Below are 12,688 nucleotides of genomic sequence, written 5' to 3'. Positions count from 1 at the left end.
ACTAATTAAAGAAAGTATCAGTGGTACCTGTCACAAGTGCTAGTTAGAGGATATTTGGGGCCACTGTAGAAGAAAGAGCAGGAGGAGAGAACAAAGCTGGGAGGATATCCAGCTTTCAAAGTATGAAATATTATGACCCAAGAGTCTAGACTTACATTCTTAAAAAAGGCCACAGAGTTTCTGAAGTGACAGCTTTAACTGGAATGACTCAAGGAAATATTGCAGTCCATGACTTGGAGGGCCATGGAAAGTTCATTGCCAAGATTATCTCCACAATATTTTAACCTAATCTAAAAAAGAACCATGAAATAGTTTTGCTGAATTTATGTGTGGTGCGACTTACTTGGAACATTTTGTTATACACAGTATTTGTTCATTGGGCAGAAATAATAACAAGTGCCTTAAACCTTAGAGTTTACATAAGGTTTTTGTATGTTTTTAACCATTGGAGGCTTATAAGCACCTTGTAAAGTAAGCAGGGTGGACATTTTGCTCCCCATTTTACAACTGAGACAATTGAAACTCAAAGAACTTAAGTGAATTTCTTGATGTCCTGTGATTGATAAAATTTCCAAGCTGTTTTTGTCAGAGCTAGTATAGTTTTTACTACATTGCAGGAACAGACATTTCTTTATGCTTCTAATATTTCATCATCAACCCAATACTACACAAATCACTGGCAAGAAAGATGAGATTATTACGGTTGGTTTAGACTCATCACTTTAGGAGGAATGAATCCTCTGTTGTGAGAATTAAATGAAGCACTATAAATTAAGGTTCTAGAATAGTAGGCACTTGGTGTTATAGCCCTAGAATATAATATTTGAAAATATTTTGTTTTTTTTACATATTGTTATATTTATCTACATTCAAAATGGACATTAACTAAATTAAAATTTTCTTTTCCCAAAGTATTTCTAAAAGTTTCTTTCTCTTTCTGGATCTAACTGAATATTTTAGCTAATAAGGGAAAAGTTATAGAGTCTGTATACTTTTTACACAAGCCTTGTTTGAATTTCATGTACCATGACTATTGTGTGCTTGCAGTCATATTTGGTTTTAGAGATGATGGTAGTCTCATTTTTAAGGGGAGGTTGTAAGTCATTTTCAGAACTTTGAAAGAAAATTATGTGCCCATGCTGTATTAGCATAATCATGTCTCTCCTTTTGTAATGTCAAAAAAGATTCATAGCCAGGAAATTAAAAGCATTAAGTCTGTTTTTAGCATTAATATGTTCATTTTTCCATAGTAACTTGGGACAGTTACAGATAGCCTTGCCTTATCAGCTAATTTTCTTTTACGTCAGTGACAGTGCTGTTCAAACAGTAATGTGTGCCTGATAACAATTTAGTTTTTACGTTATTAATGGGGTCGGCTTTACTTTGGAAGAGTTATGTAACAAACCAGTCAACCTACAAATAAAGACCAATGTCTGTTTTCCATTTGCCAGATTAGGTCTTTTTTCTTTTTCTTGGCCTCATGATATCTTTCTTTGTGTTATCTCTATTTCCACTACCGTCCTTCCCCCCAATTTTTATCGCAACATCTTTCTATTGACATCATTTTTGTTTAGTCCTTTATTGTGTCTATTAGGTGAGTTTCCCAATTTTGGATTATTTTTATTTTTAGAACATAAAGCCTAAAGGATTCTTAGTAACTCAGCATGACACCCAGTTTATTGGTCCGCAGATATAGATGACCCCTAAGGGACTACCAGTTCCAGGATGACCTGGAGTTGGGTAAAACACACAGCGTGTCCACTGTTGCTTTGTAAACAAGCACTCTGGTACATTGTTCGGATGCTTTGACTTTGATTTAGTACTACATTTAGCAAATAATAGATTGGATGAAGTTCTGTTATGGCATGACCAAGTTGAAGACCAAGAATGATAGTATTAATATGTCACTGTAGAGGTTTTCTAATTGTGGCTGACAAGCATTAAGCACCTAAGGAGGGCAACTAAGGCGTGTTTTATATAGCCTAGTTGTCAGAGGGATGAGTGAGAGAGAACTACATGTTTGTCAGAAATGCAGAAAAGGAGAATATGGAAGAATAGGGGTGATTTCACTTGGTGAACAAAAGCAGTCATTTCTAAGCCTGGCTGAATATCAGAACTGCTTGGAGAGTTTTTCAACAATATTGAGGTCCCCCCCCCCCCAGAGATTCTGCTTAGTGGATCAATTTCATTGAAAAGATTAATCATAATTAATAATATGGCTACTCTCTTTTTATTAAATGTTTTAATTTCCCCCATATTTTGCTGTCACTCCCTTTCTTCTAAATCTTTGTTGTTCTTCATATCCTTCAAGATTTGATTATATTTAAATCCCCGGCCCTAACTCTCTCCCAAAGGTATCTCCTCCCATCTTCCCAACCTTCTTAGAATATGGGTTTTGCATTTTAACTTGGCAGAATTAGTTTTTGGAAGGATAAATTTAGATTGATCATAAACATATGAAAACTATTCGTCCTCAGAAGCAGTCCCAGTAAGTACATGTTCAAATTCTGAACTATGCTTTCTTGTGGTCAATTGGCAAAGATGAAAAGAGAGCAAAATATTTTGGCACGAATGGATGCAATGTAATAGTGTCTCTTTTACACTGTTTTTGGGAGTTTTCATTGGTAAGACCTTTCTGGAAAGCAGGTTGGCATTATGCATCAGGAGCTTTGAAATAATTCATACTATTTTCCCATTACATCCTTTGGAAACTATCCTAAAGAAATAGCACATATAGAGACAAAAATAGATTTACAACAATGTTCACAACACTGAATTTTATGGTGACAAAAATTTGGAAGAAACATAAATGTCCAACAGTAGGGAAAATGTTAACTGAAGGATAACATCCCCGTGTAACAGACTATCATTCATTGAGAATTAGAGGGGGTTAGTGGTAAAAATATGCATGACACAAAACTTACCATTTAAATAGCTTTAAGTATACAATTCAGTGACATCAAGTACTTTTGCATCACTGTCCATCCACACTATCATCACTATCCGTCCACAACTTTGCTCATCTTGCAGAACTCAAACTCTAAACCTGGTAAGCAGTTCCCTATTCTCCCTTCCTCCTAGCCCTGGAAACCACCATTCTATTTTCTATTTCTATAAATTTGACTACTCTAGGTACTTCTTGTAAGTGGAATCATATGGTATTTGTCTTTTTTGTGACTGGCTTATTTCACTTAGCATGAAGTCCTCAAGGTTCATCCATGTTGTACTGTGTGTGAGAATTTCCCTTTTAAAGACCGAATGATTATATTTATATAGACTGCATTTTGTTTATCCATTTGTTCATCAATGGATTGTTTCTGCCTTTTGGCTATTGTGAATAATGCTGTTGTAAACATTGGTGTACAGATATCGTCTTGACTCCCCTGCTTTCATTTCTTTTGAGTACATAGCCAGAAAAAATTTGTAGTTAAAAAAGAATCTTTAATAGTAACATTCATCGTTATATACCAGATTTAAAAAAAAAAACATTGTAAATATAGCATGAGGGTGGAGGGGAAATGTGCTCATAGAAAAAAACCTGGAAGAAGATAGAATGTGGGGTTCTTTTATTTTCTTTCTGACTTTTCTATTATAATAAAGAATATATACAAATAAGTAGTTTTAATTAAAGAGTGGTTTCCCTACCCCTAGCTCCAGATGAAAGTAACAGAATGATTTGGCACTAGTTTTCTTCTGATGCTATTCTGCTTTGCCTCTAGGTTGTTTTATGAGTGGTAATTTCAGAAATTTAGAGAGTAAAGCACCATGAAATTCTAATTTAATTACTTGTATGTCTCACAGAAAGAATCACAGCTATTATATCATAAAAAAAGGAAAAATGACAACTAAATACAAAGAACTTGACTGGAGCTTAGTTTCTTCTTTAATGGAAAGTAGATGTTCTTTAGCTAGGAATAATTAATTTAAGAATATTTCCTTTATTATGGACTTTGTTAAATATCTTAGTACAAATGCAACAAGTGAGCTAAGTCTTTATTATAAAGACTTCATCACTCGCTTCATAATCAAGTACTTACCTCTTCTAGCTTACAATCAGGGGACAAATCTAGCGCTGATAATAAGATAACCTTTGAACAAAATCTGTTGCTTGAAAACTTGAAAAAGAAATTTGCATCTTTTAAATCTAATAAGAATACAAATTATTTACCATCTTTCTACAAATATTAAGTATTAAAATAGAAAAAAATCAACAATAGCAGAAATAACTTCATATAGTTACTCAAAGTTGCTAGACTTTTAAGATGTGAATGTCTGGTTTTATCCTTAAGATTTGTTTCCTTCAACGTCTTCTTTAATTTAGCTTCCCTCACATCTAATCACTTTATTTCTCTATCTTTATAGGTAGTCTTACATTATTAACCATTGTTTACAGATTTCTTTAAGGATTAACATTGTTCATGAACATTTATCCTCTTGCAAGTTAAACTTTTAAGTTTTCAACAACATAAAATTTCTTCTTTGGTGTATTTTTATGGGAACATTCAACTGTATTGCCATGTCAGTCTTCAGTCTATTAAGATTGATTAAATACATTTTTTGACAAACATTATTCTAAAAATTCATTAATACCTGTTTCTGTGGTATAGAGATTATAAACTTTATCCTTAATAAAAAAGCAATTTTCTCTGCTTTTATTGTTATTTTTCCTTTTCCACCCAACTCCCTTTTACTAAAAAACAAGAACAATTAAAAAAACAGAAATTAATGAAAATGGACATAAACATTTTTAATACACACTGAAGGATAGGCAAAGTGATACAGAGCCAGAGGGTCAGACCTTGGAATCTAGCAGAACTCAGTAAAGTTCTTGCTCAACCACTTCTAAACCGCATGACTTAATATTTTCATGCTTCAGTTTCCTGATTAGTAAACTTGAAAAAAATCCTCCCTATTTTTGAGTTATCAGAATTAGAAATATTATGCCTTAAGAGTCAAATATAATGCCTTATACCTAGTACATGATCAGTAATCAGAGATAGCTACAGTTACTGTTTTTGTAGCATTTGGTGCTCATCACAGCTTTCTTGGATAGAGAGTATCACCTGTGCTGTACTGTATGATTGTTAGAAACATACTTTCCCTGTTCATAGGAAAATTATGTATTCCTACCCCATGACACCAGGTTCTTGTGTGTGTCTCATGGTACAACCACATGTGGATAACATTCATCATCAACAGAAGCCATGTTGTGGTTGTGCCATGCGTACTTTTCCTTAGCTGTTTCCCAGAGAAAGCTGCACTTTCAGGCTGGGTACCAGAGGGAAAACAGTATGGATGAGAGCTGAACCAACTAACACAGAAACATGGCATTAACAGCATTGCAAGCCACTGGGCTTTGCTGTTGTTTAATACTGTGGCACACTTACCCGAAAACGTCTGTTACATCATTAGCCAAAATGAATCATTTCATCATTTTAACATCTATGTAGATTTTTATCAAATCTAAATCTTTAAAAATATACAATGAAATTATAAAATATGTATGGAAGATTCACACCAAGGAACTAGAGAATACAGATATGCCAATTATAATGATCAACATGCTTGGTGTAATTGAGCTTCAAGACTATAAGCTTTTTAGTAGTTGCATGAAAAAAAAGATCATATACCACTTCTTCAGAGGAAACTAAACTCTCCTTAGCAATAAATTAGAGAAATTTCTCATGTAGGACCTTGTGTAGACAACAACAAAAGGTATATAAACAGTATTATCAATATTTTTATCAGGGAGCGAATGCCAATAACATTAAAAAGTAATGCAATGAAAGTGATATACAATTCACTCATTTAAGGTGGCCCAGGGATGTAACTTTTTGATCATGTGGTTTTATCAAGGTCAGAATTTAGACTACTGAAGAAAGTGAATAGATTACTTTTATATCATATGAACTGCTATATGTATCACTTGTTTCAGCCCAGTTCTTGGTAAGGAGTGAATGCATTCTTTCTTCATTCAGCAAGTACTTCCTAATCACCTGCAATGTGTCAGGCAATCTGATGATTCAGGCACTAGAGATTTGGTGGTCAACAAAGCTGACAAGGTCCCTGTTCTCATGGAGCTTACATTCTATTAGGGGAGATGGAAGACAAAATTTCACATTGTTATAAATTCTGTAGTAGATATAGAACTATTCAGTTTCCATTTTTTTTCCTTGTATCATGTTAATATGTGATTTTCAAGAAATTTTTCCATTTCACCTAAGTGTCCATATTTTTTGGCATAAAGTTGTTCTGAATATCCTTTTACTTTTTTTGATGCTCCCTTTCCTCTTCTGCCTACCCCACAGTCTGATGCCTAGGAGTTTATTAATTTTATTAATTTTCTTACAGAACTAACTTTTGGCACTGCTGATATTCTTAATTGTACATCTGCTTTCCGCTTCATTGATTTCTACTCTTTCATTATATCCTTCTTTCTATTCTGTTTGAGGATAATATACTATTATTCGATGGACAGTTAGAGCATTGAACTTGCAACCTTGCTCCTTTTTCAACATATGCATTTAAAGATATAAATTGTTCTACATCCCAAAAATTTCAATATATTCAACTTTCAGTATTGTTCAGCTCAAATACTTCTTTATTTTCAGAGTGACTACTTTGACCCCTGGGTTATTTAGAAGTAGATTGCCAAGTTCTAACATGTCTTTATTTTTCTCCAACTTAATTCTATATGGAGAGAGAACACACTCTGCATTGTTTCAGTCCTTTGTAATTTGTTAAAAAGTGCTTTATGGCCCAAGATGTAGTCTACAATTATTGAGTGCAGTGTTCTATATAAGTCAGTTAGATTAATTTGGTTAATCATGTTATTCAGATCTTCTGTATCCTCACTGATATTTTTGTCTGCCTGTTAGATCATCACTAAGAGAAGTGTTTAAAAACCTCCAGCTATGTATGTGGATTTTCCTCTTTTTAATTTTGTCAAATTTTGCTTTCTATGTTTGGAAGTCATGTTAATAGGCACATTTAAGATTATAAATCTTCCTGCTGGATTTACCCTTTTATCATTGTGAAATGTCCTTCCTTATGTCTTGTAATTTTGCCTTAAAGTTAGTTTTATCTTATACTAATATATAAGCACAACATTACTTTTGATTAGTATTTGAGTGTTACATCTTTGTACATCATTTCAACCTACCTGTGTCCTTATATTTAAAGTGTCTTTAAAATGAATATAATTGTCTTTCTTTTTTCTCTTTCTTTCTTCTGTTGTTCTTAAGTCTAATTTGACAAAGATCTATTTTTACAGTGTTTAGCTCATTTTCATTTGATGTGGTTACTGATAGTTGCAGTTATGTCTTCCATCTTGCTATTTTCTATTTCATATATTTATTGTTTTTTAATCCTTTATCTCCCCCCCATTTTCTGTTAATTTAGTATTATATTTTATCTTCTCTTGGCTCTCTAGTAATTCTTTTTATATTATTTTTTTACTAGTTCCCTAGAATCTACATCCTTAACTTTTATAGTCTACTTTAAATTCGTGTTTTATCACTTCCTGAGCAAGGAAGGAGACTTTGAGCAGTTTAAACATTTAATAATTTTTAAATAGTTAACATCTTTTATTTATAATATCTTTTATATACAGATATGGTTAGTATCTTTTATATAATATTTACCCTGACACACTTTCTTTCTGGGGTTCCGTGCTTCCAACTGGAATTGCTTTCTTTTATTCCGAAGAAGTACTTTTAGTATTTTTTGTATTGCAGATCTGCTGGCAACTAATTCTCCCAGTTTTGTCTAAAAACATCTTCCTTATACCTTTTCTTTTTTTCTTTTATCACTCTAAATATGGATTTCATTATCTTGTAACTTACATAGTTTGTATTGCAAAGTTAACAATCAGTTGCTCCATTGAAGGTCATGTATCTTCTTTCCTCTGGCTGATTTTAAGATTTTCCTCTTGTGTCTTTGGTTTCAGCATTCAGACTGATTTTTTTTTTTTTTTTTAATCCTGCTTGAGGTTTGCTGAACTTCTTAAATCTGTTTGCATCAGTTTTGGCCATTATATCTTCAGATATTTCTTGGGTTTCATATTCTCTCTCTTCTCTTTCTGGGGCTATAATCACATATACATTAGACCATTTAACTATGTTCCATATGTCTCTTACGCTCTTTTGTGTTTTTACCCTCTTTTTTTCTCGCTCTGCTTTAGTTTAGATACTTATTAGTTCATCAGATCTATCTTCTGCTCTATCTAGTCCACCATTACATTTATACAATTAATTCTTATTTTCAGGTATTATGTATTTTAGTTCTAGATTATTTAATTATTTTTAGATCCCAACACTGTTGATATTATATTTTCATCCATTTTGTCCATTTTTTTCTCAAAAACTTTTTTGCCATGTTTGTAATAATTATTTTAAAATCTTTGTCTATAAACTCCAGCATCTGAATTACCTGTGGGTCATTCAGTCCCTTTTGCCTATTTTTACTCTCCTGTTTGTCACATTTTCCTATCTCTTTGCATGTCTCATCATTCTGTATTGTACCCCATACATTTTGTATTTAAGAATTTTGATTAGTGTAGTCAGCAGTTAGTATAGGTTGGTTTGGATCATGTCTTACTTTTTTGCATCTTCCTTTTAGTATCTTTAAGAGAAGTATTCCATATTTTTTGGTTTTTGGAGAAATGAAAGAATTTATTGGTTGAAAAATATTACATATCTTGATGTGAATTGGTAGGAAGGAAATTGTACAACTTCTTTATTCTCTTATACTCTTTTTTATTGGGACCTTTTACTTGACTTTGTACACAAAGACCTTTGAGACTTGTATGAGTCTAAGACCTGTAAATCCTGTCTAACCTTGATATGATTAGCTTTGAATATCACTAGTCTGAGTACATGCTTTTTTAAGTTTAGAATTGGGAAACACCTGTACTTCTGGAGAGATAGAAATGCATTTTAATCACCAACAGTGGTGAAGTTGGAAATATTTTTTTCTTATTCCACACACATAACTAGTCAAGCCGAGTAGTTAGGGTTAACACATATTTGATTTTTGTTTCCACTCAGAGATACTTGTTCTGCTTGGAAAATAAGACCCTTGAAAAGGGCACATGATTCTCAATATTCAGAAAAATGTACTTTTTCTTTTATTTTGAAGTTTAACTTACCATTTTAAATTATGGAAAATTTCAAATATGTATAAAAGCCAAGAATGTACTATAATGTTTGCTGTTGTGCCTGCCACCACTTTTGCTATTCCTATCTTTCATTTTCACCATTAAAAAGTAATGTATTTTTCCCTAAATAATCTTTTTTTTAATCATCAAATGGTCATTTGTTAGGTATTTACTCCTTATATTTTCTTCAATCTGATTCTTTTAAAATAAAGGTTTCATTTCATGTTTGTCTCTATTAGATTCTGTTAGTAGGGTGTTTATTTTCATTTTCTCCTTCATGCTCTCAGATGAAATACTATTGAATATTGTTGCTTGTTAAATGATTTATGTTGGGAAATCCTTAAATAAATCCTAGGAAGTGTTACCTTGAAAATACAGTAGACACACAAACACTGAAGTTTTTTTTAAATGTTGAAGTGTTTTCAAAGGTCGATACTCAGTTTCATGAATATTCAGAAAAGGGTTCTTATTCTTTTTTGAGCTAAAATTAGTATACACAGGCACAATCTCTGTTTTTCTTAATTTCTTAGTGCAGTTAACATCATTTCTATATCACTTTCATGGAACTGATTGTTTCGGTATATAACCTAGATGATTCTCCTCATTGCCTTGTATATTTTTAAGGCTTTTAAAAAAGCACTTTTTAAAATATATGCACAGTTCTCAATTTTAAATTTTCAATGTTTACACATTCATGTGCAAGCGTGTGCTCCCTCTCTCTCGTTTTCCCTCTGTCTCTCTTTCTCCCTTCCTCTTCTCTTCCTCACCCTCCAACATCTCTGGTAGACTGTTGAAGAGAGGATTTTTTTAAAAAGACTTGGGTTGCAACAGGGAGAGTGAGTTAAGTGAGGGAATGCAATGGAGCTGAGGGTGAGGATATACAGTTACTTAAGCGTTAAATCCTACTAGCACACTAGATTCCGGGGTGAAGGCCAGTGACCTACTTCAGCTTACTCAGGCATTAGAGTTATGCAAACAGAAGCTATTGCACACCCAGAGTTTCATGACTGAAAAAGTAAACTTGTACTTTTTTTTTTTTTTTTGGTATAGGTTCAAAAAGGCATTCGAAAGTGAGCCAACACTACAGTCAGGAATTAATTATGCAGTCCTTCTCCTGGCAGCTGGGTACCAGTTTGAGACTTCCTTTGAACTCCGGAAAGTTGGTAATTACAGCTTGATATTTTACACGGAAATCAGGAAACTGTGGACCCAACTTGGTACAAAGGAAAAGAATCATTGACAAATAGGCATTTTGCTTTCTATCACATCTGACTTCCTGAACAAAAAAATTTTTATTATATCTCCTTGTTTAGTGTTTTATTCTGTTGTGCCGAATCCTGATATTGGGATTTAACTCAGTTTTTAGTTTATTTTACCTATTTGGAAAAAAAAAAACAAACCCGGATTAATATTTATCATTCAAGCTGAAACTAGTATTAAAAATATCTGCTCTGCATTCAGCCCCCAACTCCCAAATAAGATTGTATTTTGTGAACATCAGGGATATTTTCTATGTTAGCTTGATTTTGCTTTCCTGGTACCTTATAAAAAGAAGAAGAAAACCTCAGAAATGTTCTGTTTCTTCTGCACATCTGCCCCTGTGATTTCAGTCGTGTTGGAGATGGAGCCTTCCAAAGCCCCCAGAGTGCCAGGCCAAGCACATGGCAATCTTGGGATGGTGACTGATATCCTGAGAGACCACCTCTGAATTTTAGCCATTGATAGAATGTGTTTTGTTCTTTTTATCTGTGGACATAATCTCTTCTGTTGACCTTCTTTAGAATTTAAAGAAGTCAGAGCATAGTAACGAGCAAATTTTGTGTGATTTTCTTGGTTTTAGTTTTGATAACATTTTTTAAAGATTCTAGATAATAGAATACTATCTATAGTAATCAGATTTTACTCTCTCTTTTAGTGTTTAATCACCCTTTTTCAGAGAACCTTTCCAACTCTTGTAGGAGTTATCACTACAGACATAAAAATATCTGGCCGTATTTTTCATAGAGAAAAACAATTGATCTTAGTGAAGCTATGCATTGTAGAATTTTTCTTTAAGATTTTTAACTGGAGAATGTTTTTGTTCAATTTTCCTTCAAAAAAAAAAAAATGAGTCCTGGACTTTTTTACATTATTTTGGAAAGAGCTTATAAAATAGCCATATGTAATGTTCTGAGAAATCTTAGAAAGCAAATAAAGTTTGAGTGTTAAGTACTTTTTAAAAGGCCCGGACTAAAAGAATGATAAAATACTTGTCACTGCTGGAATGCACTGGTATTCAGTGCACGAAGCTTTATTTGAAATGTTTTTAATTGGTAAACGAAACAAGAGAAAATACATTGCAACTTGTGCTTTTCAGAAATTATAATTTTGCATCGAAGGTTAATTTTAAAATACTAGTTAAACTCATGTATCAGTGATCTAACAAATAATTTGTATTGCTCTGTTCTTGAACTTAAGATGAAGTTTATTGATGTTTCTAGATCATTACAAGACTTGACACTGATTTACATGTGTAGGTAGAGCAATAACATAGTGTTTTTAAAATGTACCTAAATTCTCATTTTTAAGTTAAAAATAGATTAAGATGGTTAGCACTCTGCTAAGAGAGTAGATCTCACCCCCAAAAAGAAATGGTAATTATGTGACATGACAATTATATTTTAGGCTATGGTAGTAGTAATTGTTTTGCAATATATAAGTATATCAAATCAACATATTGTACACCTTAAACTTATACAATGTCACATGTCAATTATATCTTAATAAAGCTATAAAAAGAAATTAGTCAATTCTGAGATTTGAGGAACTGTGATTAATATAACTTTCTAAGGGAAACATACTTTAATATTTCTTCCAAGAAGAATTCACTTATAATACATTTTAAGTGAGAATTTGAAAACATTATGAAGCTGAATTTAAGATTTTGGAAATTGAAAAACATACACAGACTTAAAAGTATAAAGACAATGAATTTTTAGCTACTGAAGGAGCTAAGTTTTCAATGTCTAAAATATTGTGATATGCTTTCTAAATTGTATTTCTTAATAACTAAAAAAAAAAAAAAAAACTAAGATTCTGCTCCATCAAAAATTATGCTAGTCAACATAGGTCTACCATAAGTTAATTTTTATATGATAAATAGTATCAAAGAGATTTTTAAGGAAAAACAGGTTGACTAAATAAATTATTGCTCTAATACAATAATGATATTAATTAATAATATATAATAGAACAAGAGAAATTAATAACATTGGCATATTTTAAAGATATAATTTAAAAAGACACAGTTTTAAATACTCTAATCAGATTTTTCAGTAATTTGTATCTTCTCCCATTCCTTCTGTTGGCCCCCCGCAAACATACAAATTAGTATAAATTACTGAGTTTTTATAGTAATAAGACTTTTCTTTATGAAATCTTTTCTTTAGATGGATTTTAAAATCTTGATTATAAAGGGTAAACAATTAAAATTAATGTGCCATAAAATCACTAAATCTGAAGCTTTCTAAACATATATTTAATGTAAGAAAT

At 32.2% G+C, this 12,688-nt stretch overlaps 1 protein-coding gene across 2 annotated transcripts in view; it reads left to right on the top strand.

Moving 5' to 3' along the window:
* MAP3K5 (mitogen-activated protein kinase kinase kinase 5) overlaps positions 1 to 12,688 on the top strand; it is a 167,972-nt gene that overhangs the window by 79,163 nt on the left and 76,121 nt on the right. For both annotated transcript variants that reach the window (XM_016165843.2, XM_016165845.2), the window contains exon 8: positions 10,208 to 10,320. In XM_016165843.2, coding sequence (XP_016021329.2) covers positions 10,208 to 10,320 — 113 coding nt within the window. The remainder of the gene's footprint in view (positions 1 to 10,207; positions 10,321 to 12,688) is intronic.

The sequence above is a fragment of the Rousettus aegyptiacus genome, unplaced genomic scaffold, assembly GCF_014176215.1.
Source record: "Rousettus aegyptiacus isolate mRouAeg1 unplaced genomic scaffold, mRouAeg1.p scaffold_m13_p_1, whole genome shotgun sequence".
NCBI classification, from domain to species: Eukaryota; Metazoa; Chordata; class Mammalia; order Chiroptera; family Pteropodidae; genus Rousettus; species Rousettus aegyptiacus.
Note: the sequence above shows the minus strand (reverse complement) of the source record. Positions and strands in the feature narration are given on the sequence as shown.